Source organism: Colobus angolensis, unplaced genomic scaffold (genome assembly GCF_000951035.1).
Source record: "Colobus angolensis palliatus isolate OR3802 unplaced genomic scaffold, Cang.pa_1.0 Scaffold31, whole genome shotgun sequence".
Lineage (NCBI taxonomy): Eukaryota > Metazoa > Chordata > Mammalia > Primates > Cercopithecidae > Colobus > Colobus angolensis.
This window is the reverse complement of record NW_012116377.1, coordinates 11,962,112-11,988,640: the sequence shown is the minus strand read 5'-3', so window position 1 is coordinate 11,988,640 and position 26,529 is coordinate 11,962,112. Positions and strand designations below refer to the sequence as shown.

Below are 26,529 nucleotides of genomic sequence, written 5' to 3'. Positions count from 1 at the left end.
AAAACAAAATAAAACAAAAACCTCTCTCCGCAACTAAAATTACTAATGAGAAGGAGAAAAGGCCACACACAATGTGGGAGAGAATATTTTCTACACATGTAACCAGTAACAGGTTCCTACAAATTGATAAGAAAAAATGCAGAAAACTCAACAGAAAATTTAAAAAGAAAGCCAGAATAGGTATTTACCCATGAAAAAATAACTAAATGGCTAATAACACATTTATAAGGTTGCTCATTTGTAAGGTTACCTCACTAGCAGCCAAGGAAACACAAATTAAAACTACAGGACACTACTTTATACCCATCAGAATAGCTAAAATTATATTAGCTTAATAGCAAGTGTCGACAAGAATGCAGAGCATTGAGGACTCACATACTCTTACGATGGGAGGACAAACTGCTGTAATCTCCACAGAAAACAATTTAGCTTTATCTACTGAGTTGAAAATATGCAGCAATCCTACCACTGTGTCTTTACCAAACATAAATGCATGTATATGTGCACCAAGAACCTTGTACAATCATGTTCAAAAACACAATAGTTTAGCTTCTAACTGAAAACCCAAGTTCTTACCAAGAGAAAAATAGATAAATTATGGTATATTCATATAACAGTATACAGCTGTTCCTACATGAAACAACAAGAATGACTTACCCACGTAATTTTGAAAGAAGCTAGATACAAAAATATACATATATGATATATATGGAGCTCAAAAAAATACAAAACAAAACTACAGTGTTAGAAGTTATAACAGTGGCTATTTCTGGGAAGGCGATGGGTGATAAGGAAGAAACATGAGGGGCGCTTTTGGGGCACTGCCAATATTCTATGTCTTGCCCTGAGTGGTAGTTACACAGGTGTAGCTCTGTGATAATTTAGTGAAATCTACATTCTGTATGTGTGAGAATGTACTTTTCAGTACAACAAAAGTTTGAACAAAAGCAAAAACCAAAACAAACAAAAACCAAAAAACAACCTGGTTATGTTTACTCTATTCCTAATTCAGAGGGCTGGAATTTTTTTCCTCAGCAGCAACATGATGAATCAGAACTTTAACACTGAAGTATTTGGCATGAAAAAGTCTTATTACTCTCTCACATCTTCAGGTGCAATATTAATTTTCACAAACATATGATTCATTTACATTAATAACTACATATTCCATGTTTTATCATGTAAATTCCAGAAAACATAATCAATTCCTATTAGATCAAGTCCAAATTTCTCAGCCTGCCATTAAAAGCCTTCTGTCATTTAGAAGAAGCCTTTTAGTCTCCTAGCTAGCTTCCAGCTGGCTCCATCTATCCAGGAGAAAATTATCTACCCCTACGTGACAACTCAAACTCTCCATTCCTACCAGTTTGGCTTCTAGCCAGTCCTCACTCAGTTATCCTTTCTCATTCCCAACAGCCTAAACTTTAAATAGCCTTCAAGAATCTGTTTAAGTCTTTCCTTCTTCCTGAAACCTAAATAATTAAGTATATCAATGATGTTTTCATATATTTTTTTTTTGCTCGCATTATCTCTTCCAAGACTTAAAACTTAGGTTTCCTAGTCCATCAACTAAAGTTACTAGTTCACTTAGAGATATGGTAAAAGCCTGATAAATATCTGATATTTGCATGTGGATATATGAGAGGCTAGAGAGTAAAGAAGTAACAAAAAGCCAACTATTCTTCCACAGTCCCTAAAAGCATTAATGCTCGGAAGGCTTTGAGCTCCAGACAGAAGTTTAGCTGGGTATTTTCACTACATGCAATGTCTAATGAGCACTAAAACACAAAGTTATGGGTGAAGGGCAGAAAACATCTAGTTAAAATAGGAAGATTTGAACTATACTAGAAGCTTAAATACTCGGGTACACAGAATACTCTCATGAATCCCAATGAATTCAGAAAGAGACTTAAACATAATTTGAGCAAATATCAATAAATCTTTTAAATGCTGTTAAAAATAACCTTATTCACTATTTGTGATATCCTAATAATCTCTGACGAGATAGTTTTTTGTTTTTTTTTTTTAACATAGGGTCTCATTCTGCCACCTAGACTGGAATACAGTGGTTCAATCGTGGCTCACTGCAGCCTCCAATTCCTGGGCTCAAGCAATCTTCCCACCTCAGCCTCCCAAGTAGCTAAGACTACAGGTATGCACTACCTCAGTCAGTTAACTTTTTTTTTTTTTTGTAGATATGGGGGTCTCACTATGTTGCCCAAGCTGGTCTCAAACTCCTGGGCTCAAGCAATCCTCCTGCCTCAGCCTTCCAAAGTGCTGGGACTACAGGCATGAGCCACCGTGCCTGGCCAGATAGTGCTTTTAAAATAAGCAAACAAGTAGAATGAATCAAAAATTAATCAAAATTTAGTGACTGGCTAAACTCTGAGGAATGTTAGCAATTTGGTATGATATGATAAATTAATATATGATATAGGAAACAAAGAATAATTAGCAAATGTAAAAGTTGTTTATTTACAACTTATTACCTAAGCTAATAAATAATTGGTTTACTGCAACAGAACGTTTAAAGTATTATTAAGTAAAGACACGTTTACATTAATCCCCCAGACTCTGTTCAGCAAATACTGGCATGTGCCATCACTTCAGAAGTCCTTAATGAAACCAGTGGTTGACTTTGTCTACACAGAAGATACAATTAATATGCCAGTAATCCCTAAAATGGACATTTGTAGTATTTACTCTGCTGAAAAAGTACATGTCATTGAACTGTTAAGTTAAAATTCCTAAAAAATTTCAACATACGTGAGCTTTATGATAAGGGTTGTTGTCTTTGATTCCTGGTAAATATCTACGCCTTCCCAAAATGGTCTGAACAAACCCATCTCTTTTACAATTTTTCACTGTCTCTCTCATGAATTGATTAATCCCTACAAAGAAAATACAGAAATAATTAATTAGAACCGAAGTATATCCTTCACTTTATTCATTGGTTTAAATATAGCAAAATATACCAAAACCCCACCATGATTCTTAACATTAATATCATATCGTCAAACCAGGCATACAAACTTTCACCTTTTCTAGACTCAAAAAGTTAGAAATAAAAGAGACTTTAGAAATGAAATACTCTAACTCTTTGGGTTTTTTTGTTTTTGAGACAGGATCTTGCTCACTCTGTCACCCAGGCAGGAGTGCAGTGGTGCCATCACGGTTCAGTGCAGCCTGGATCTCCCCAGGCTCAGGTGATCCTCCCACCGCAGCCTCCTGCGTAGGTGGGACTACAGGCACCACATCACCATGCCAGGATAATTTTTGTATTTTTTGTAGAAATGAGGTTTCGTAATGTGGCCCAGGCTGGTCTCAAACATCTGAGCTCAAGCGATCTGCTCACCTCAGCCTCCCAAAGTGCTAGGATTATAGGTGTGAGGCACTGTACGTGGCCTTTGTTTTTTGAGTAACAACAACAAAAACAAAACATAAAACTAAAAATTCCAGAACAGGGCAGATATCCAAGTGTTTTTACTCCAGGATCTTAAGATTATTCCCCATCACTTTTCACAAGCTTCTGTTGATTGTGTGAATCCCCTTTTACTCTCTCATCTTATTCCTAGGTTTAAAACATTTCAATAGCTCCTTGTTACCATCTACACTATGATCCAAAGTAGGACCTTCCTGAAATGAATGCATGAGTTATGATAAATATTTCACTAGGAATAAACACGACCCACTTCTTAAAATTAAAAAAGACTATGTGTAGTGTAGTATTCAAACGTATTCGTATTTCCTAGACCAGCATTCATCCTTTGCAATCTGGGTTGGTCATTATGTCTTAAGCATCTCCAGGATGAATCCTTTGCTGTTGGCAATATGTGATCAATAGCATGGGAATTTCCAAAAGCCATCAGACTCTCATCTTTTTCTGTTTAAGAATTATTGTGATATTTTCAGGTGAAGAGGAAAGAAAATGGTGAGATTTAGGAGGCTGCACCTCTACAAAATCTCTTACCGAACTCTGATGAGACCTCCAAATACTCAAAGAGCTACTTTAAAAAACAATCAGTGCTGAGGTATAATTTACATGCAACAAAACGCACTCACTTTAAACAGTCTGAGGCATTTTAACAAATGTACACACCCCTGCAGCTACTACTACAAGATACGAAACATGTTCATCTCCCTTTATAGTCAGGCCCCATGATCACCCTCAGAAACTCACTCATCTGCTTTATGACACTCTTAAGAGTTTCATGTTCATAAATATCATACAAATTGAATGACACTGTATATGCTCATTTGTGTTTGCCTTCTTTTGCTAAGAAAAACATTTTTAAGAATCATCAATATTGTACTGAGTATCAATATTTAATTACTATTCTTGATCTATACTATTCCATTGTGGACGTATAACAAAATTTGTTTATACATTTTGCTATTGATAGACGTGTGGCCTGTTCTCAGTATCTGGCCGTTGTGAATAAAGCTGCTATAATATTAATGTACGAGCCTTCCTTTGGACATGCTTTCATTTTTCTTGCGCAAATACCTGATAGTAGAATTGCAGGATTATATAGTTAAATGGATGTTTAACTTTATTCAAAAGAGCCATACTGTTCTCCAAAGTACTTTTACCATTTTACAATTAAATGAACAATGTAAAAGATGGTGTTTTTAATATTGGCCATTCTAGTGTTTTTGTAAAAACAGTCTCTTTGTTTTTTGGCATCTCAATTTGCTTTTGCTTGATGACAAATAATGACAATGTTTAATATGGTAATTCATATTTTTGGAAAGTGTCTCCTCATATCTTTTGACCTTTAATTTATCGGAGCGTTGAACTTCTGAGCATTGAACGGTAAAAGTTCCTTCTGGATATACATCCTATGTTCAATAGAAGTACTGCAAATATTTCTTCCCAGTCTGTACCTTGCTTTTACATTTTTCATAATTTTTTTATTTTTGTGGGTACATAGTAGGTGTACATATTTATGGGGTACATGAGATATTACGATGCAGGCATGAAATGCATAATAATCACATCAGGGAAAATGGGGTACCCATCACCTCAAGCCATTTATCATTTGTGTTGCAAACATTCCAAGTATACTCTTTTAGTCATTTTTAAACGTACAGTTTATTATTATTAACTACAGTCACCCTGTTGTGCTAGCAAATACTAGTTCTTAGTCATTCTAACTACTTCTTTGTACCTATTAACAATGCCCCCCACACCCAATACCCTTCCCAGCTTCTGGTAACCATTATTCTACTCTCTATCTCCACGAGTTCAATTGCTTTAATTTTTTGCTGAGTGACAAATAACTGAGAACATGTGAAGTTTGTCTTTCTGTGCCTGGCTTATTTCACTTAACATAATGACCTTCAGTTCCACTCATGTTGTTGCAAATGACAAGATCTCATTCTTTTCTATGACTAAATAGTACTCCATTGTGTATATGTACATTTTCTTTATCCATTCATCTGCTGATGGACACTGAGCATGCTTCCAAATCCTGGCTATTGTGAATAGTGCTGCAATAAACATGGGAGTGCATGCAGATGTCTCTTCAGTATACAGACTTCTCTCTTTTGGGTATGTACCTAGCAGTGTGATTGCTGGATCATATGATAGCTCTATTTTTAGTTTAGCTTTTTGTTTGTTTTTGTTTTGAGATGGAGTCTCGCTCTGTTGCTCAGGCTGGAGTGCAGTGGCGTGACCTCAGTTCATTGCAACCTCTGCCTCCTGTGTTCAAGCGATTCTCCTGCCTCAGCCTCCCGAGTGGCTGGGATACAGGCACCCACTACCATGCCTGGCTAATTTTTGTGTATTTAGTGGAGACGGGGTTTCACCATATTGGCCAGGCTGGTCTCGAACTCCTGACCTTGTGATCCGCCTGCCTCAGCCTCCCAGAGTGCTGGAATTACAGGCGTGAGCCACCGCACCCAGTCTATTTTTAGTTTTTTGAGAAACCTCCAAACTGTTCTCCACAGTAGTTGTACTAATTTACATTCCCACCAAAAGTGAATGGCAGTTCCTTTTTCTCTACATCTTCGCCTGCATTTGTTATCACTTGTCTTTTGGATAAAAGCCATTTTAACTGGTGTGAGATGATATCACATTCTAGCTCTAATTTGCATTTCTCTGATGATCAGTCATGTTGTGCACCTTTTCATAAACCTTTTTGCCATTTGTATGTCTTTATTTGAGAAACATCTATTCAGAGATTTTGCCCATTTTAAAATCAGATCTTTTTTTCTACAGAGTTGAACTCCTTATATATTCTGCTTATTAATCCCTTGTCAAATGGGTATCTCCAAATATTTTCTCCCATTCTGTGGGCTGTGTCTTCACTTTGTTGGTTGTTTCCTTTGCTATGTAGTTTCTTTTTAACCTGATGTGATCTCATTTGTCTATTTTTGCTGTGGTTGCCTGTGCTTGTGAGTATTGCTTAAGAAATCTTTACCCAGACTGATGTACTGGAGAGTTTCCCCCATGTTTTCTTGTAGTAGTTTCACAATTTGAGGTCTTAAAGTTTTTAATCCATTTTGATTTTTTGTATATAGTGAGAGATAGGGGTCCAGTTTCATTCTTCTGCATATCCAGTTGTCCCAACACCATTTATTGAAGAGACTGTCTTTTCCCCAATGTATGTTCTTGGTACCTTTATTGAAAATGAGTTCACTGTAGATGTGTGGATTTCTTTCTGGGTTCTCTATTTTGTTCCATTGGTCTTTGTGTCTGTTTTATACCAGTACTTATCCCAGTACCATGTCGTTTTGGTTACTGTATGTCTGTAGTATAATTTGAAGTCAGGTAATGTGATTTCTCCAGTTTTGTTCTTTTTACACAGGATAGCTTTGGCTATTCTAGGTCTTTCGTGGTTCCATACAAATTGTAGTACTTTTTTTTTTTTTTTCTATTTCTGTGACGAGTAAAGAATGTCATTGGTATTTTGATAGGGAATGTATTAAATCTGTTGATTGATTTGGGGAGTATGAACATTTTAACAATATTGATTCTTCCAATCCATGAACATGGACTATTTTTTCATATTTTTGTGTCCTCTTCAATTTCTAGCATCAGTGTTTTATAGTTTTTCTTACATAGATCTTTCACTTCTTTGGCTAATTCCTAAGGGTTTAATTTTATTTGTAGCTATTATAAATGAGATTACTTTCCTGATTTCTTTTTCAGATTGTTTGCTCCTGGCATATAGAAATGCTACTGATGTTTGTATGTTGATCTTGTATCCTGCAACTTTACTAAAGAATTTGTTTATCAGTTCTAATAGTTTTTTGATGGAGTCTTTAGGTTTTTCCAAATGTAAGATCGTATCTTCTACAAACAACGAGAATTTGACCTCTTCCTTTCTGATGTGGATGTCCTTTATTTCTTTCTCTTATCTGATTGCTCGAGCTAGGACTTCCAGTACTATGTTGAATAACAGTGATAGGGGAGAGATAGGGGTCCAGTTTCATTCTTCTGCATATCCAGTTGTCCCAACAGCATTTATTGAAGAGACTGTCTTTCCCCAGTGTACGTTCTTGATACCTTCATTGAAAATGAGTTCACTGTAGATGTGTGGGTTTCTTTCTGGGTTGTCTATTCTGTTCCATTGGTCTTTGTGTCTGTTTTACACCAGTACCATGTCGTTTTGGTTACTATATGTCTGTAGTATAATTTGAAGTCAGGTAATGTGATTTGAAATAACAGTGATGAAAGCAAAAGGGGGCATCCTTGTCGTGTTCCAGGTCTTAGAGAAAAGGCTTTCACTTTTTCCCCATTCAGTGTGACACTAGCTGTGGGTCTGTCATACATGGTTTTTATTATGTAGAGGTATGTTTCTTGTATACCCAGTTTTTTGAGGGTTTTCATGATGAAGGAATGTTGAATTTTATCAAATACCTTTTTGGCATCAATTGAAATGATCATATTGTTTTTATCCTTCATTCTGTTGATAATGATGTATCACAATGACAGATTTGCATATGTTGAACCATCCTTGCATCCCAGGGATAAATCCCACTTGGTCATGATGAATGATCTTTCTAATATATTGTTGAATTCCATTTGCTACTATTTTGTTGAGGATGTTTGCATCAATTTTCATCAGAAATATTGGCCAGTAGGTAGGTTTTGTTTGTTTGTTTTGATGTGTCTTTGTCTGGTTGTTATTAGGGTAATACTGGTCTCATAGAATGAGTTTGGAAGTGTTTTCTCCTCCTTTATTTTCCAGAACAGTTTCAGTAGGATTGGTACTAGTTATTTAAATTTTTGGTAGAATTCAGTAGGGAAGCCATTGAGCCCCAGGCTTTTCTTTGTGGAAGACTTTTTATTATGGCTTCAATCTCATTATTTGTTCTCAGACTGTTCAGGTTTTAGATTTCTTCATGGTCCAATCTTGGCAGGTTGTATGTGTCTAGGAATTTACCCATTTCTTCTAGATTTTCCAAATTACTGGCATATAGCTGCTCATCTTAGCCACTAATGATCCTTTGAATTTCTGGAGTATTCATTGTGCTGTCTCCTTTTTCATTTCTGATTTTATTTGGATCTTCTCCTTTTTCTTAGTCTGGCTAAAGGTGTGTCAATTTTATCTTTTCAAAAAACTAACTTATTTTCAGGCCAGGTGCAATGGCTCACACCTGTAATCCCAGCACTTTGGGAGGCCAAGATGGGCAGATCATTTGAGGTCAGGAGTTCGTGACCTGCCTGGCCAATGTGGCAAAACGCTGTCTCTACTAAAAATACAAAAACTAGACAGGCATAGTGGTGCACACCTGTAATCCCAGCTACTTGGGAAGCTGAGACAGGAAAACTGCTTAAACCCAAGAGGTGGATGTTGCAAGTGAGCCAAGATCATGCCACTGCCCACCAGCCTGGATGACAGAGCAAGACTCCATCTCAAAAACAAAACAAAACAAAGCAAACAAAAAAGAAAAACAAACAAAAAATAACAACTTTTCGTTTTGTTGTTCTTTTGTATTCTTTGTTTCAATTTCATTCTCTATTTCTGCTCTGATCTTTATTATTTCTTTTCCTCTACTAATTTTGGATTTGCCTTGCTCTTACTTTTCTAGTTCTTTAAGATGCATTTTAGGTTATTTATTTGAAGTTTTTCTTCTTCTTTTTTTTTAATGTAGGCACTTATAGCTATAAACTTCCTTCTTAGCACTGCTTTTACTGTATCCCATAGGTATTGGTATGTTGTATTTCCATTATCATCTGTTTCAAGAAATTTTAAAATTTCCTTCTTAATTTTTTAACTGACTCACTGGTCACTCAAGAGCATATTGTTTAATTTCCATGCTTGTATAGTTTCCAAAAATCCTTGTTAGTGATTTCTAGTTTTATTCAATTGTGGTCAGAGTAGATACTTGATATTAGTTTTTGGAATATTTTAAAACTTGTTTTGTGATCTAATATATATTCTATCCTAGAGAATAATCTATGTGCTGAGGAGAAGAATGTGTATTCTGTGGCCATTAAATGAAATGTTCTGTAAATATCTATTAGGTCCATTTGGTCTCTATAGTGCAGATTTAATATAATTTCTTTGTTGATTTTCTGTCTGGAATATCTGTCCACTGTTCAAAGAGGGGTGTTGAAGTCTCCAGTTATTATTATTGGGATCTTTCTCTCTCTCTCTTTAGCTCTAATGATATTTGCTTTATATGTCCAGGTGCTCCAATATTGGGTGCATATTACAATTCTTATATTCTCTTGCTTAATTGACTCCTTTTACATTATATAGAGACCTTCTTTGTCTCTTTTCATAGTTTTTGTCTTGAAATCTATTTTGTCTGATACAAGTATAGCTACTCTTAATCTTTTTTGGTTTCCATTGGCATGAAATCCCCTTTCCGTCCCTTTATTTTCAATCTATATCTTTAGAGGAGAAGGGTGTTTCTTGTAGGCAACAGATCATTGGGTCTTGTTTTTTTTTTTTTTTTGAAAAATCTATCTAGCCACTCTGTGTCTTTTTATTGGAAAGTTTAGTCCATTTACATGCAATGTTATTATTGACAGTTAAGGACAACACCATTTTATTGTTTTCTGGTTGTTCTGTGTTTTCTTTTTTCCCCTCTTTTTTTCCTTCATTCCTGTCTTCCTTTTAATAAAGGTGATTTTTTCTGGTGGTATGATTTAATTTCTTGCTTTTTAGTTTTTGTGTATCTGTTGTATGTTTTTTTAATTTGAGGTTACCATGAGACTCGCAAATAATGTCTTATAAGCCTTTTTTTTTTTTCTTTGAGAAACAGTCTCACCCTGTCTCCCAGGTTGGAGTACAATGGCATAATCTCAGCTCACTGCAACCTCCACCTCCTGGGTTCAAGTGATTCTTCTGCCTCAGTCTCCCAAGTAGCTGGGATTACAGGCACCCACCATCATGTCCAGCTAATTTTTGCATTTTTTGTACAGACGGGGTTTCACCATGTTGGCCAGGCTGGTCTTGAACTCCTGACCTCGGGTGATCTGCCTGCCTCTGCCTCCCAAAGTGCTGGGATTACAGGCGTGACCCACCGCGCCCAGCCCACTTTTTAACTTTTTGTTGTTTCTATTTATATCTTATTATACTGCCAATGTCTTGAAAGGCTTTTACAGTTATTTTTTATTAATATTTTTGTCTTTCTATTTAAGATAATAGTAGTTTATATATCACAATTACAATGTTATAATAGTCTGTGTTTCTCTGCATACTTACTATACCAGTGAGTTCTGTACCTTCAGATGATTTCCTATTGCTCATTAACATTCTTTTCTTTCTAATTGTAGAACTCTTTTTGGCATTTCTTGTAGGACAACTCTGGTGTTGATAAAATCCCTCAGTTTTCATTTGTCTGAGAAAGTCTTTTTTTCTCTTTCATGTTTGAAGGATATTAATATTTTTGCGAGATATATCATTCCAGGGTAAAAGCTGTTTTTCCTTTGGCACTTCAAATGTCATGCCACTCTCTCCTGACCTGTAAGGTTTCCACTAGAAAGTCTCCTGCCAGACATATTGAAGCTCCATTGTATATTATTTGATTATTTTCTCTTGCTGTTTTCAGGATCCTTTGTTTATCCTTGACCTTTGGGAGTTTGATTATTAAATGTCTTGAGGCAGTCTTCTTTGGGTTAAATCTGTTCTACAACTTTCTTTTACTTGAATATTGATATCTTTCCCTAGGTTTGGAAAGTTCTTTATTATCCCTTTGAATACACTGTCTACTCCTATCTCTTTCTCTACCTCCTCTTCAAGACCAATAACTCTTAGATTTTCCCTTTTGAGGCTATTTTCTGATGTTGCAGGTGTGCTTCATCCTTTTTTATACTTTTTGTCTCCTCTGTGAATTTCCAAATAGCCTGTCTTCGAACTTAGTAATTCTTCTGCTTGAATAATTCGGCTATTAAGAGACTCTGATACTCTTCAATATATCAATTGCATTTTCCTACTCCAGAATTTCCCCTCAATTCTTTTCATTTTTTATTTTATTTTATTTTTCGAGATGGAGTTTCATTCTTGACTCCCAGGCTGGAGTGCAATGGCGTGATCTCAGCTCACTGCAACCTCCGCCTCCCAGGTTTAAGCAATTCTCCTGCCTCAGCCTCCCAAGTAGCTGGGATTTACAGGTGCATGCCACCACGCCCAGGTAATTCTTATATTTTTAGTAGACATGGGGTTTCACCATGTTGGCCAGGATGGTCTCGATCTCTTGACCTCGTGATCTGCCCACCTCGGCCTCCCAAAGTGCTGGGATTACAGACGTGAGCCACCATGCCCAGTATTGCATTGTTTGCTTCAGTACCAATAGGGGTAAAGGATAGGGTGGATTTAAAAAGAGCATAAAAGAAGTTTTTGGGATGATAGAGTAATGGTTCTATATCTTGGTTGTGGTGTAAATTTTATGACCATATGCATTTGGCAAAATTCACAGAACTATATACCTTTTTCAGGGTGAATCTTATTATTATATGTAAATTATACCACAACAAACAGGCAAAAAAGATCATTTAAGACAATACTCAAACTGCTCCATAACAGCAATTGTTCTCAGAATTCCCCGTATATTTAGTTAGCAATTATCAGAGTTCCTAGTATATATACTCAATAGTTAACTGTTTCGAACTACGGCTATCTAAACCAAAGCACCAGTCAACTCCTAGATTTTATGAGTTGTTCACAATGACACAGATTTACATCAACTGCATTTTACTATTCTGTCCCTACTTTAATGAAAAATATGAAATAAGATTATCACATTTCTTAGTAAGTGATTATAAGGTTAATATTTTTTACCCTTAACAATGCCTGATGAAAATGTCTGACTAATAGATATTTCAAAAGAAAATTCCATTATACAAATTTTTAAAAATATAATATGGTAAGATGGTCAAAAAGAATACTATCTAGAAGATAAATTACCTGTGTATCTGGATTTGAAGGAGTCAATATAGCAAGCAGCATCATTTTCTTTAATGCCCATCTGCTCTCCCAAAGATTTAGCTCCCATTCCATAAATGATCCCATAGCAAATCTGAAAGGGAGTCATCCAACAAATAAAGGTTATAAGTACATAAAATGCAAATAAAGGGGTTCATTAGGATTGGAATTTCGGCAAACTTTTTATTTCACAGTGAGTCAAAAAATGATTAGATTGCTTTTGGTGGGTTAGATCCACAGAGGCTGATATCCAGCAAACATCTTTTTTGATGTTTTTTTTTTATTATTATACTTTAAGTTCTAGGGTACATGTGCATAACATGCAGGTTTGTTACATATGTATACTTGTGTCATGTTGGTGTGCTGCACCCATCAACTCGTCAGCACCCATCAACTCGTCATTTACATCAGGTAAAACTCCCAATGCAATCCTTCCCCACTCCCCCCTCCCCATGATAGGCCCCGGTGTGTGATGTTCCCCTTCCCGAGTCCAAGTGATCTCATTGTTCAGTTCCCACCTATGAGTGAGAACATGCTGTGTTTGGTTTTCTGTCCTTGCGATAGTTTGCTGAGAATGATGGTTTCCAGCTGCATCCATGTTCCTACAAAGGACACGAACTCATCCTTTTTTATGGCTGCATAGTATTCCATGGTGTATATGTGCCACCTTTTCTTAATCTAGTCTGTCACTGATGGACATTTGGGTTGATTCCAAGTCTTTGCTACTGTGAATAGTGCCGCAATAAACATACGTGTGCATGTGTCTTTATAGCAGCATGATTTATAATCCTTTGGGTATATACCCAGTAATGGGATGGCTGGGTCATATGGTACTTCTAGTTCTAGATCCTTGAGGAATCGCCATACTGTTTTCCATAATGGTTGAACTAGTTTACAATCCTACCAACAGTGTAAAAGTGTTCCTATTTCTCCACATCCTCTCCAGCACCTGTTGTTTCCTGACTTTTTAATGATCAGCAAACATCTTTTGTGCCTTTCAGCACTACTTTTTGAGAGACAGAGAGGAAGACAGGAGGGAGTATCAATGAATAGGTATGTGTGATCTAAGGAAAAATTTATTTTTGACTATTTGTCATTTATCCAGCAGTCTTTATAGTAACTTTTTACTCCTCACAGAACTTCATTAACTTCCACTTCAAGTGCTTAAGAGTCAGGGAAGAGAAGCATTACAAACATCCCTCTTCTTGCCCTTGAAGAAGACTTGAAGAGTAGAAAGAGCAGGCTTCGTGACTTTATGACAAAGACGTAACTGGAAAAAAATATCCTCTTCACCTCGCAGCCACCTAAAATGCTACAACTGCAGAATTCATTTCACTTAAATACAAACAAAAACACCTAAGAAAATTTTGAGAATAGTGAAGGGAAATGATCTAAATAGGCCATTAAAGAAAGTCTGATTTAATCATAAGGACTGCGGGGGTTCAAAGCCTAGCTCTATCATTCACAAAGTGTATAATCTTGCACAAGTCACTTAACCAATTTGTACCTTAATTTCTTCATCTATAAAATGAAGACAGTAATATCTATATCATGGGATTGTTAGGTTTAAAGGATTGTTAGGTTTTACTTATAACTGTTTAGGAAACTGACATAAAGCAAGCTCTGTATACATATCATTAATAAAATCGAAAAAGATAACTCACATGATTATCAGAATTCCGAAAAAAACTTTCAACATGATAAGCTAGCTAAAGTCTACCCCCATCCCCACGTTTTTTAATATATTGAGAGAGGGCTTTTTTCCTTTCCTTTTTTTCTTTTTCACGTTTTGTTTTGTTGTTACTACTGTTGTTTTTTTAACTCATGTTACTTAGTGCTGTCTGAGATCTCAGCAAGGCTCAGGGATTAGGTGGTTCGGTGCATGGTGATACAAACAAAAACTTGTATAGCATAAACACTCTTAAATCATGTGAGAATCTACTAAATAGAAGCAGCTGTCTCCGGCGGGGAAGTGTGTTGGATAGGAAGTCAGGGTCCCCAAGTTCTGGCATTCTGAATTTATTCTGGCTCTACCACTTATAGCTACATGACCTTAAGCAAATTACTTTCTGTGCTTCAGTTTCCTCCTCTATAAAATGGTGATACTAACAATAATAGCTATCTCATGGGTTATGAGAATTAAATATGGGAATATTATCTATTTTACCTAGGGTTTGATTCTTGCTAAACGCAGGACCCCTCTGGGGATTAAACAGACAGAGAGGACAGAGCTGGCTTTTTAAATAGTGGAAGAAACAAGTATTGGTGCTAAACAGGTGGTTAGAGAAAGTGTTTCATGCTTGATGAGCCAGTCAAGAAGTACAGCTGTGAGGCTGGGTGCCGTGGCTCATGCCTGCGATCCCAGCACTTTGGGAGGCCAAGGTGGGAGGATCACTTGAACCCACGAGTTCAAGACCAGCCTGGGCAACAAATTGAGATTCCCACCTCTCCATAAAAAATAAATAAATAAATAAATAAATAAACCCTACAGCTCTGAGGAACTAGAAGTGTAAATGTGAAACAAAACCACAAAAACAGCAGGATCTCAGAGTATGGTGATGTGCATTTACGTCAGCTAGCAATCCTACTGTCTTGCAAATGGCATCAGATTTCCCACGAGTCATGTGGTAAGAAAGTATCAGTGTTAACCCAGGCCAAGGAATGGCATAAATGTGGCCTTTGACTTACTCTTTGCCTAATAGGTAGATTAACTAACCAATAACTTTAAAAGCTAAAAAGCTATCAGGTACTAACTATAATCTACAGGTCAGCAATATTTTTCAACAAACATTTAGAGACCACCTTCTATACAAAGTACTATGGCTTGATGCTATAAAAAAACATAAACACGAAAATATGGAACTTTACCTCAGAACACTTATAGACTAGAAAGACTTTTTTTTTTTTTTTGAGATGGAGTCTCGCTCTGTTGCCCAGGCTGGAGTGCAGTGGTGCTATCTCAGCTCACTGCAAGCTCTGTCTCCTGGTTCAGACCATTCTCCTGCCTCAGCCCCCCAAGTAGCTGGGACTACAGGCGCCAGCCACCAAGCCCGGCTAAGTTTTTGTATTTTTAGTAGAGACGGGGTTTCACCATGTTAGCCAGAATGGTCTCGATCTCCTGACCTCGTGATCTGCCTGCCTCGGCCTCCCAAAGTGCTGGGATTACAGGCGTGAGCCACTGCACCCGGCTTAGAAACATGTTTTTTAAGTATACACATGAGCACACATGCGGGTGCACACTAACACACACACTCTTACCACCACAGCCACAATGACATCTACTGAGTACCAGGCACTGTGACTAGCCATATAATGGCTTTAAATGCATATGGTTTTCCTGACATGAAGTAGCCTCAGATCTCAGTCTTTTTGGTTCTTTCTACTGCCACCACAAAAGAAAATATAATGAATACCATGAGATAAGCTCAGATGAAATGTGCTTTGAAAGATCCAAAGTTGGAGAAACTGTTTCTCAGTTGCAAATAATTGAGAACATTTTTCAATTTTTTTGAGTCACTAAATTCTTCTCCTTTATATTAAGCATGTTCACTAAAATCACCTGCTTTGCCTGCTGCCTCAGATCATCCCCAACAGACTCTGGCTCAATCATCTTCCATTCTGCTGCAATGCTCCTGAAAACATCAGCTCCAGTGTTTAATGCTTGAATGAGACGACGATCATGGGATAAATGAGCCAAGATCCTCAGTTCAAGCTGGGAGTAGTCAGCAGCCAGTATTAAACCACCTGAAGTAGAAGTGATTTCAGAAAAGCTAATATCAAGTTCTGTATCACACAATCCAAGTTCTATATCATACAATTGAGCAGGATGACAAAAATTTAGTTCTAACTTAGAACTTTGAAATCACATGCCAAAAGTTAAAACCTTCCTCTTAACATGATGGAATTCAACTCTGTATCTTAGGTCATATTTTTCCATGTAGCTTTCAAGTACATATAATTTGGGTAAAGCCACCCGGACATCTGTCCACTGTGGAGTGTGTTCCTCAGTGTTCCTACAGCACCTGACACATAATCCAAAATGGTGCTTTCATGCCTCTCTTATTTTGCTCTGAGTACTTATGAATAGGAAGCTTAATTTTCCTTTTCATTCTACAGAAAACCTTGCACAGTTGCTGGTAGATAATAGGCCCTTAACAAACGATTGTTGAATGAATTAATTAATGAAAAAACTGGTGTCCAATGTGTGCAAATGTTAAGTGGGCTGCAGAGAAATGTGTGCCCTGATTTGACAATAACAAAATCATTCAGTGAAAAAAATCAAGTGGTCAACAGATGAGCAAGTTATTAAAAGGATTAAAATAATTTACCTATAGATCAGAAATGGGCGGATTAGATATGCATGACAAAACAAAAACAAAGTTAAAAAATAAAAGCAGGGTCAAAGAAAAATTAGAAAAATATTTGCGACTGATATCACAAAGGACTCATTGCCATTTCGTAAGAAGAGTTGTTACTTGTGGAGGAAAAGATAAACTATAAATAAGAAGTTCAGACATACTAAAAACAAAAGAACCTTAAACATATTAAAGAATGCTCAACTTCATAAGAGAAATGAAAAATCTATGGCAAGAAACAATTTTTCTTCACCTATATTGCAAAAATTACAAAAGTCGGACAATACTCTGTGACAAGGCTAAGGAGAAAAACACTCGTACATCGTTACTGAGAAGTAAAATGGTAATCTCCTCCCCATTAGTTGGCAATTTAACAATATCTATTGAAATTAAACAGGTTTTTACTCCATGACTCAGCAAACAAGCCCACAGATTGCTGCAGACTGCCTGCACATAGTTCAAACTGGTTTTTGTTTAAATGTCCTTACTGATAAGCAGAAGTCTCTAGTGTAGAAACATTACGGCCAGGCACAGTGGCTCATGCCTGTAATCCCAGCACTTTAGGAGGCCAAGGCAGGCAGATCACAAGGTCAAGAGATCGAGACCATCCTAGTCAACATGGTGAAACTCTGTCTCTACTAAAAATACAAAAACTAGCTGGGCATGGCGGCGCATGCCTGTAATCCCAGCTACTTGGGAGGCTGAGGCTGGAGAATTGCTTGAACCAGGGAGTTGGAGGTTACAGTGAGGTGACATCCTGCCACTGCACTCCAGCATGGTGACAGAGTGAGACTCCGTCTCAAAAAAAAAATAAAAAACAACAAAAAAAAGAAACATTACATGAAAAAAGCAAGGTACACAATAGTATATACAGAATGCTATTTTTGCGTAAAAATAGGGAAAGAAAAGATTTTATATACCCATATTTGCTTATATCTGCATAAAGAAATACTGTCAAAATACATAAAAAACCTCATACATGTAGTAATCTGTAAGAGCTGGGAAGGATAGTGTAGATGACAGGGAAGGAAGAAAATACTGTCAAAAAACATAAAAAACCTCATACATGTAGTAATCTATAAGAGTTGGGAAGGATAGTGTAGATGACAGGGAAGGAAGCAAAGCTTCCCAATACACATCTTTTACATCATGTTGATTTCTGAACTATGTTAATGAATAATCTATTCAAAAACAGAGATAAATACTAATTTAAAATAGAGGTTGAACATCCCTAATCCAAAATTCCAAAATCCAATATCCCTCAAAATCCAAAACTTTTTGAGCACCAACAAGATGCTCAAACGCCACGCTCACTGGGGCCATTTCAGACTGTGGATTTTTGAATCAGAGATGTTCAATTGGTAAATATAGTGTAAATAGAAAAAAAAAAAAGTCTAAATCTAAAACACTTCTAGTTCCAAGCATTTCACATAAGGGATACTCAACCTGTAAATGACCACAACTTTGGTGGACTTCCTACCACAGATGACTATAAAATTGGACAAATTATAAGGAGAAAAAATTATGGTTCTCAGATGTTAGACAACAAGCCATGCAGAACTATAATCACTGAGAAGGGTAGAAAATGAGGTGAGCCACACAAAGTCTTAGGGATCTGAATGGAGGCATTTTCCAGAATCTGTAGCAGGGAAAGGCAGCTGAAACACAGCACTATATCTCTCTTTGAACTAAGGAAACAGAATCTAGAGTTTGGGGCTTTGAGGCAGCTAGAATTTGGAGAGAAAAAAGGTGTACATAAAAGGAGCACCAGAAATATGCACAGGAATCTCCTTGGATTTTTGATCATATATTAAGTTGTGCAGGGAGAAAGTGCAGGGCACCAAGCAAAGAACAAACACTGAAGAAATAAATATTACTAAAGGAAGAACAAATACTGCATAGCTTTCAGCTAAACAACTACTTCAACAACATACTCTTGAATGCTAAGAAATGATCAAGCTGTAACAAGACCGAGAAGAAATCTTGTTAAACAACTTTAGCACCAAGCAGACTCCAGAAAGGCCATACCTTATGAACAGGAATAACCTAGCCCTAGAGCCAGGCTACTCTAAACATTTATTAGCAAACCTTTAAAGGCCTCAAAATGACCAAGCTGATGTGAAAGTAAATTGTCTGACAAAAGAAAACTTTATATTCTATTAGTGAAGACTACAAAATCCAAAGATTCAACAAGGTGGCAACCATAACGTCCGCATACTAGCAGCAATGCTTCGGTATTTGTTAATTTAGTGTTCACTGTGGCTTTGTTGAATGCAACTACCATGAATAACAAGAATCAATCACATTTTACAAAAAGCGAAAGATCTTCAAATAACCCACCTGATATGATTTGGCTATGTCTCCATCCAAATCTCACCTTGAATTGTAACAAAACTCACATGTCAAGAGGCAAGGTGGAGATAATTGAATCATGGGGCTGGTTTCTCCCATACTGTTCTCATGTTAGTGAGTAAGTCTCACAAGATCTGATGGTTTTATAAACGGGAGTTCCCCTGCATAAGCTCTTGCCTACCACCATGTAAGATGTCAAGATGTCCCTTTGCTTTTCCTTCATCTTCCACCATGATTGTGAGGCCTTCCCAGCCATGGGGAACTGTGAGTCCATCAAACCTCCTTCCTTTGTAAATTACCCAGTCTCAGGTAGGTCTTTATTAGCAGCATGACAACGGACTAATACACCACCAAACAATTACCCATAGATTCTATAGGTAACCTAACAGTATCGTAGATCAATCAAATTGCAAGTGTTTCTTTTTTGGCTTTAGATAAATTGTTCCATAACAGAGTAACTGCTTAATTAATATTCTGAATAGGCTTTGTCTCAGTGGACTTCCAAATTTTATTAGCTTACAAAATCAAACCAGTGACACAGATATTTTGGAGTCTTTCACATTTGTCAAAGAAGAATTTTAAATAGATATGAAAAAATTGGTTTTCATCATATCGACAATGCTCTAGCTTTGTCATTAAAAACCTCTTTTTTTTAGAATTTTAAACAGGAGAATGATGTTTCCCTATTTCTTCATTCTACTATATATATAAAAAAGATTTATGTTCAGTTTTCTAAATCAGACCATCAAAAGTGTTACAATACAGTTAAAATTATTTTATATATGTGTACAAATGCTGAGTCATCACCAGCTTAAGGAACTGTTGAAAATTTCTAACAATGAATTTAACAATCTTGTGTACTCTGTCAAAGCTCATTCATGAAAGAGTCCTACAAAGATTTACTGTACTCCAATTCAATATTTTCTTGAAACAAAAGAACATTTGCCAAGTATTCAGTAATCAAAGACAAAAAGAATAATGTGATTTATGTTTTTTGACTGATATCACACAGCATATATTTGAGGCTCCAAGAAACTGAAAAATGTACTTCTGATCTAGCTAGACAGGCAAGAGAATTTACTTGGAAATGAAAACTTTTCATAAAACAAATTAATAATGGGCTGGGTGCAGTGGCTCACACCTGTAATCCCAAGAATTTGGGAAGCAAAGGCTGGAGGATCACTTGAGCCCAGGAGTTCCAGACCAGCCTGAGTAACATAGCAGGACCCCCATCTCTATCAATAACAACAACAACAATAATGATAATGATAATTTTATGCATTTTTCAAGAATAAATCAATATGCAGTATAGTTTAATTACAATCAACATGTTATATAAATTGAAAATATTAAAAATTTTTTAAAATGCTCTGATGTTGATGAATTTAGAGTCGCTTTTCTATTTAAGTAATAGTCCTTTGAATTTGACATACTATAGGTATGCATCCCTAATCTGAAAATTCAAAATCCAAACTGTTCCAAAATCTAAAACTTTCTGAGCACTGACATGATGCCACAAGTGGAAAGTTCTACAACTGACCTGTTGTAATAGGTCAAAGTTATAATTTTGTTTCATGAACAAAATTTAAAATGTTGTATAAATTACCTTTAGGCTATGTCTATAAGATGTATATGAAACATAAATTTCATGTTATGACTTGGATCCCATCCCCAAGATATCACATTATGTATATGCAAATATTCCAAAATCTGAAACACTTTTGGTCCCAAGGATTTGAGATAAGGGATATTCAACTTGTAATAATGAGTAACATAAGAGTAAATTTACTTAACTTCTATAGACATTGTTTTATAATGGATGTTTCTGCTTCAAAGTCAAATTAATACTTCTAAAAAAAAGATGAACCAGCTTTGTCAATGCAGATGCAATTTTTTAAAAAATGAGTTTCTGGTACTCAATTCAGTTACTGGAAATTTTTTTTTTTCTGTTTTTTTTTTTTTTTTTAAGGTAGGGTCTTGCTCTTTCGCCTAGGCTGGAGTGCAGTGGCATGATCATGGCTCACTGCAGCTGCATCCTTCTGGGCTCAAGTGATATGATATTCCCACCTCAACCTCCTGAGTAGCTGGGACTACAGGTACGCACCACCATGCCTAGCTAATTTTTTGACTTTCTGTAAAGATGGGGTCTCCCTTTGTTGCCCACACTGGACGTGAAGTCCTGGACTCAAGCAATCTTCCTGCTTTGGCCTCCAAAAGTGCTGGGATTACAGTTGTGAGCCACCACGCCTTGTGAGAAATACTTTCAAGTATGTTTGAAACAACTTGGGCATGTGATCTACTTTTTCAAAATATAAGTTTTTTTGTTTTTTTGTTTTTTTTGAGACGGAGTTTCGCTCTATCACCCAGGCTGGAGTGCAGTGGCCGGATCTCAGCTCACTGCAAGCTCCGCCTCCCGGGTTTACGCCATTCTCCTGCCTCAGCCTCCCGAGTAGCTGGGACTACAAGCGCCTGCCACCTCGCCCGGCTAGTTTTTTGTATTTTTTAGTAGAGACAGGGTTTCACGGTGTTAGCCAGGATGATCTCGATCTCCTGACCTCGTGATCCACCCGTCTCGGCCTCCCAAAGTGCTGGGATTACAGGCTTGAGCCACCGCGCCTGGCCTCAAAATATAAGTTTTATAAAATCAAGCATACCTTGCTAATTGGACTTTCTTATGCCTCACAGATATTGCAGTGTTTTGTTTTGTTTTTTTAAAGAAATTAAAGGTTTTTGGAAACTCTGAGTGGAGCAAGTGTATCAGCACCATTTTTCCAACAGCATGTGTTCACTCTGGCACATTTTATTAATAGTAATGCCCACATTATTTCAAACCCTCTCATTATTATCTGTTATGGTGATCTTTGATATTAACTATTATTACAACCCATGAACCACACTCATGTAAGAGTGAACTTCATTGATCAATTTTGTGTGTGTTCTAACTACTCCACTGACCGGCTGTTCCCCTACCTTTCTCCCCTCTCTCTCAGAACTCCCTATTCCCTGAGATACAATATTAAAATTAGGCTAATTAATCACCCTACAATGGCAATGGCCTCTACATGTTCACGTGAAAGGGAAAGTCACATCTCTCGTGTTAAACCAAAAAGCTAGAATTGATTAAGCTTAGTGAGGAAGGCATGTCAAAAGCTGAGAAAGATTGAAAGCTAGGCCTCTTGTGTCACATAGTTAGTCAAGTTGTAAATGCAAAGGAAAAGTTCTTGAAGGAAATTAAAAGTGTTACTCCACTGCACACACAACTGATAAGAAGGCAAAACAGGCTTATTGCTAATATGGAGAAAATTTGAGTGGTCTGGACAATAAAAATCAAACCAGCCACAACATTCTCTTAAGGCAAAGTCTAATCCAGAGCAAGGAGACTCTGATGTACTATTCAGCATATCAATTGCATTTTCCTACTCCAGAATTTCTATGAAGGCTGAGAGGGGTGAGGAAGCTGCAGGAAAACAAAAAACAAAAAACAAAAAAAAAACTGATTCATGAGTTTTAAGAAAACTCTGTGGCACTCCAGCCTGGGCGAGAGTGAGACTCTGTCTCAAAAAAAAAAAAGAAAGAAAGAAATTACCATACACCTTGGCCGGGCGAGGTGGCTTATGCCTGTAATCCCAGCACTTTGGGAGGCCAAGGCGGGTAGATCACCTGAGGTCAGGAGTTCAAGACCAGCCTGACCAACACAGAGAAACCCCGTCTCCAGTAAAAATACAAAATTAGTCGGGTGTGGTGGCCCATGCTTGTAATCCCAGCTACTAGGGAGGCTGAGACAGGAGAATCGCTTGAACCTGGGAGGTGGAGGTTGTGGTGAGCCGAGATTGCGCCATTGCACTCCAGCCTGGGTAACAAGAGCAAAATTCTGTCTCAAAAAAAAGAAATTACAATACACCACACAGACCTTCTGGGGACTCCCTTGGATAACTTTGATAGAATTTTGTATGCTGATAGTTTAGATATAAGTAAAACTAAAAATTGCCAAGCAGGGCATGTCATCATAGGTCTGAATTCACCACTGGCAAAAAGTTTCTGATGGAACTTAAATAAATTCAGATGGTTAATTGTGCTCACTAGGACTTGCCAGCTGGTGAAAGATTAAAGAACAAATATGTATACTAACAGTCGGGATGATCTGCAAGTTACATCATCACTTCCAAATGTCTTGACAACAAAAGGTTTACGACTAGAGTACTGAGGAGAGGTCAGGCAGAATGAGAATAGCTTTAGGGGCCACCCCATGCAATAGGAAGCAGCAGTGCAGAAAAAGAGAGAAAAAACATAAAAGCAAACAAGTTAGAAGGAGAGAAAAACTGTGCCCTTACAGGTCAAGGGAGAAGAGAAATTGAAGAAGGAGTTGATTAACAGTGACAAATGCTGTAAACAAGTTAAAGAGGATGAAGACTGACAAAATCAACTGGACTTTGCAAAGAAGTTTATGACATTAGAAAACATGGTTTCAGCAGACTGTTGCTGCTGAGCACACACCATAAAAGTTTTCCACAGAGCAGATCATGGAGACGATGGCTGCTATAAACCTGGCACGACAAAGGAGAAAGGCAGGCTCCACTGTAGACAGAAAGATGGAGGGACCAATGCATGCTCTAAGTCTCACTCATATTTCAGACTTTATCCATGCTTTGAAAAACATTCTCACAGCAATGAGAAGCTTCAAAGCTATCAGCCACCTTACCTGGGAAAGGCACAAAGGCATGTCGCATGCTAATTGAAAATGGCATTCCTCTGTCTGCAGCTCTCTCCTCCATCTGTGCCTGGCGTCCAGGGTTCAGGCTGCAACCCTTCTTATTTTTTCCTCTGTAGTGCAAACAACATCATCAGTTAGACATGAAGCAGTCTCAAATATATGAAAAAGGTCTGATTTTCAGTAACATCAGTATTTCCATCTAAGAAACTTAATACAAACCTTATCTGAGGGCTGGATGTGGTAGCTCACACCTGTAATACCAGCACTTTGGGAAGCCAAGGCGAGTAGATTGCTTGAGCCCAGGAGTTCGGGTCTAGTCAGGGCAACAAAGTGAGACGCTTATCTCTACAAAAATTAACTAGGCATGCTGGCACACGCCTGTGGTCCCAGCTACTCAGGGTGCTGAAGTGGGAGGATTGCTCAAGCCCAGGAGGTAGAGGTTGCAGTGAGCTGAGATCGTGCCACTGCACTCCAGCCTGGGCAAGAGAACAAGACTCCATCTCAAAAAAACAAACAAACAAATAAACAAAAAAAAACAAACCTTTATCTGAGACTCACTTTAAAGCTTAACAAAGACATTAGAACTTTTTTTTAGCAAACATTTTAGCAAACATTAAACATGAATTAGATTCTTTATAGATGGGACTCAGAATTCAAAATGGTCTAGGACAGAAATGGGTACGTCTGAAACATAAAATTAAACTAATTTCATTTATTTTTCTAATAAGCTATTTTGAGCCATTCATACTTACAAAAGTTTATTAATACAGATACAGAGAAACAGTGCCTACCTGCCCATGGGAAGTAGGCCTTTGCCTGTAGCTTGAGAAGGTGGGCTTTCTCCTACTTGTGTTGGCATTTTGATTTCAAAATCTCTTGGCACATTCTGAATATTTGGTTCTGTAAACGTTATTCGTCCTAAAATCAATCAATAAAGATATAAAATTAGAAAAAAAAATCTGGTATTTGTTTTAACAGTATTCACATTTCTGGATTATCTTAAAAATGCAGACTACCAATGCTGAACTGAAATAAATTTACATTTAAATATTTTTCATCATGTTCATGTGTCTAACAATAATAAAATAAGTACAAGACCATCCCAAAATATATGAATGTATGAATTGGCTACAATACTATGTTTTACACAGAAAACAATCCCACAATGAGAAGTAATTTGATAAACTGAACTATTCCTATGCTAAAATGAGTATCAGATTTCAGCCCTACAACATGTTAGCGGCCATATTTGTGAGTAAAGGCTAATCAAATGGATCTTAGGAGAAACAACCACTGAAGCTTCTAAAAAGCCCATCACTTTCAGACATCATCTGGCTGTTTTTCTTCATCATTATCATTCATCAAGAGAATCAACAATAGTACTGACTAGAAGTACTGAATCAGGTGAAACTTGAATCAGGTGGTTAATAGTAAATTTTCCAGTGAACAGAAAGCTGTTTTTTTAAAAAATGCTTATACGTCTGGCCAACATAGTAAAACCCCGTCTCTACTAAAAACAAAAAAAATTAGCTGGGCACGGTGGCGGGTGCCCGTAATCCTCAGCTACTTGGGAGGCTGAGGCAGGAGAACCGCTTGAACCTGGGAGGTGGAGGTTGCAGTGAGCTGAGATCATGCCACTGTACTCCAGCCTGGGCAACAAAGTGAGACTCTGTCTCAAAAAAAAAAAAAAGCTTATAAAACCTTTATTTCCCAATATATTTTACATCTTTTGTTTACTTATTGGTTGAATTTCTCTAAAACATGAAAACATGTTAAGTATCACTCCAAAAAAGTTTGAGTAATTTTGTTACTGTGATTTTTATAACACTATCAGTAACACTAAAACTCTATTTTATGACACACTCTTCATTGTAACAGGCTGTCTACTAGCTATGTATAACTCTATCATCTTCTGATAAATCAGACATTTTAAGTGACTTGGACATTGTTTTTCTGAATGATCCCCTGATATTATATATTTGTCATTTAGCTTTTAGCACAAAATAAGTGCTCAATCAGTGATAACCTTTAACATAATTGCTGTCATTAAATGGCCTGTGCAGTGTTACAAAGCTAACAAACAGCAGAGGAAGGCACCCAAGGCTCTTTTTATGTCAACACATTGTCTTCTTTTCTATAACACTTAATATACAGCACACTACTCTGGTCTATTAGTTGAATTAATGAGGCAACACTGGCAGACCAAAAAAATGGTAAAAATAAATTACAAAGAATGAATATATAGCTTAATGGACATGAAATATATTCATGAAATGGCTTTGCTATGCTTAAGTTTGTATTTCTAAATATTATAAAAGTTATATTATTAAAATACATTTCTAAATTCACTGATAAGTAAAATCAGTAACAAAATCAAAATAAATGTTGCATATTTATTTGTTCTTTACAAACAACAAAGCAGAAGGATTATTACTGATTTTATCTTCTGCTTTGTAAAGAACAAATAAATGTGCAACACCATTGAAAATTCTATGTTGCTGGGCATTGTGGCTCATGCCTGTAATCCCTGCACTTTGGGAGGCCGAGGTGGGTGGATTACGAGGTCAAGAGATCGAGACCATCCTGGCCAACATAACGAAACCCTGTCTCTACTAAAACTACAAAAATTAGCTGAGGCAGGAGAATCGCTTGAACCCAGGAGGCAGAGGTTGCAGTGAGCCAAGATCACGCCACTGCACTCCAGTCTGGTGACAGAGCGAGACTC

The 26,529-nt window shown here is 37.0% G+C and overlaps 1 protein-coding gene across 1 annotated transcript in view; it reads right to left on the bottom strand.

Annotated features, from left to right (window-relative positions):
- The window catches only part of POLQ (polymerase (DNA directed), theta), a 149,520-nt gene that overhangs the window by 5,464 nt on the left and 117,527 nt on the right, over positions 1-26,529 (bottom strand). Inside the window, exons 25-29 of the mRNA XM_011950860.1 lie at positions 24,596-24,722; positions 23,793-23,914; positions 15,946-16,130; positions 12,369-12,480; positions 2,767-2,891 (exon numbers count right to left, since the gene is read on the bottom strand). Of these exons, the coding sequence (XP_011806250.1) occupies positions 2,767-2,891; positions 12,369-12,480; positions 15,946-16,130; positions 23,793-23,914; positions 24,596-24,722 (671 nt within the window). The remainder of the gene's footprint in view (positions 1-2,766; positions 2,892-12,368; positions 12,481-15,945; positions 16,131-23,792; positions 23,915-24,595; positions 24,723-26,529) is intronic.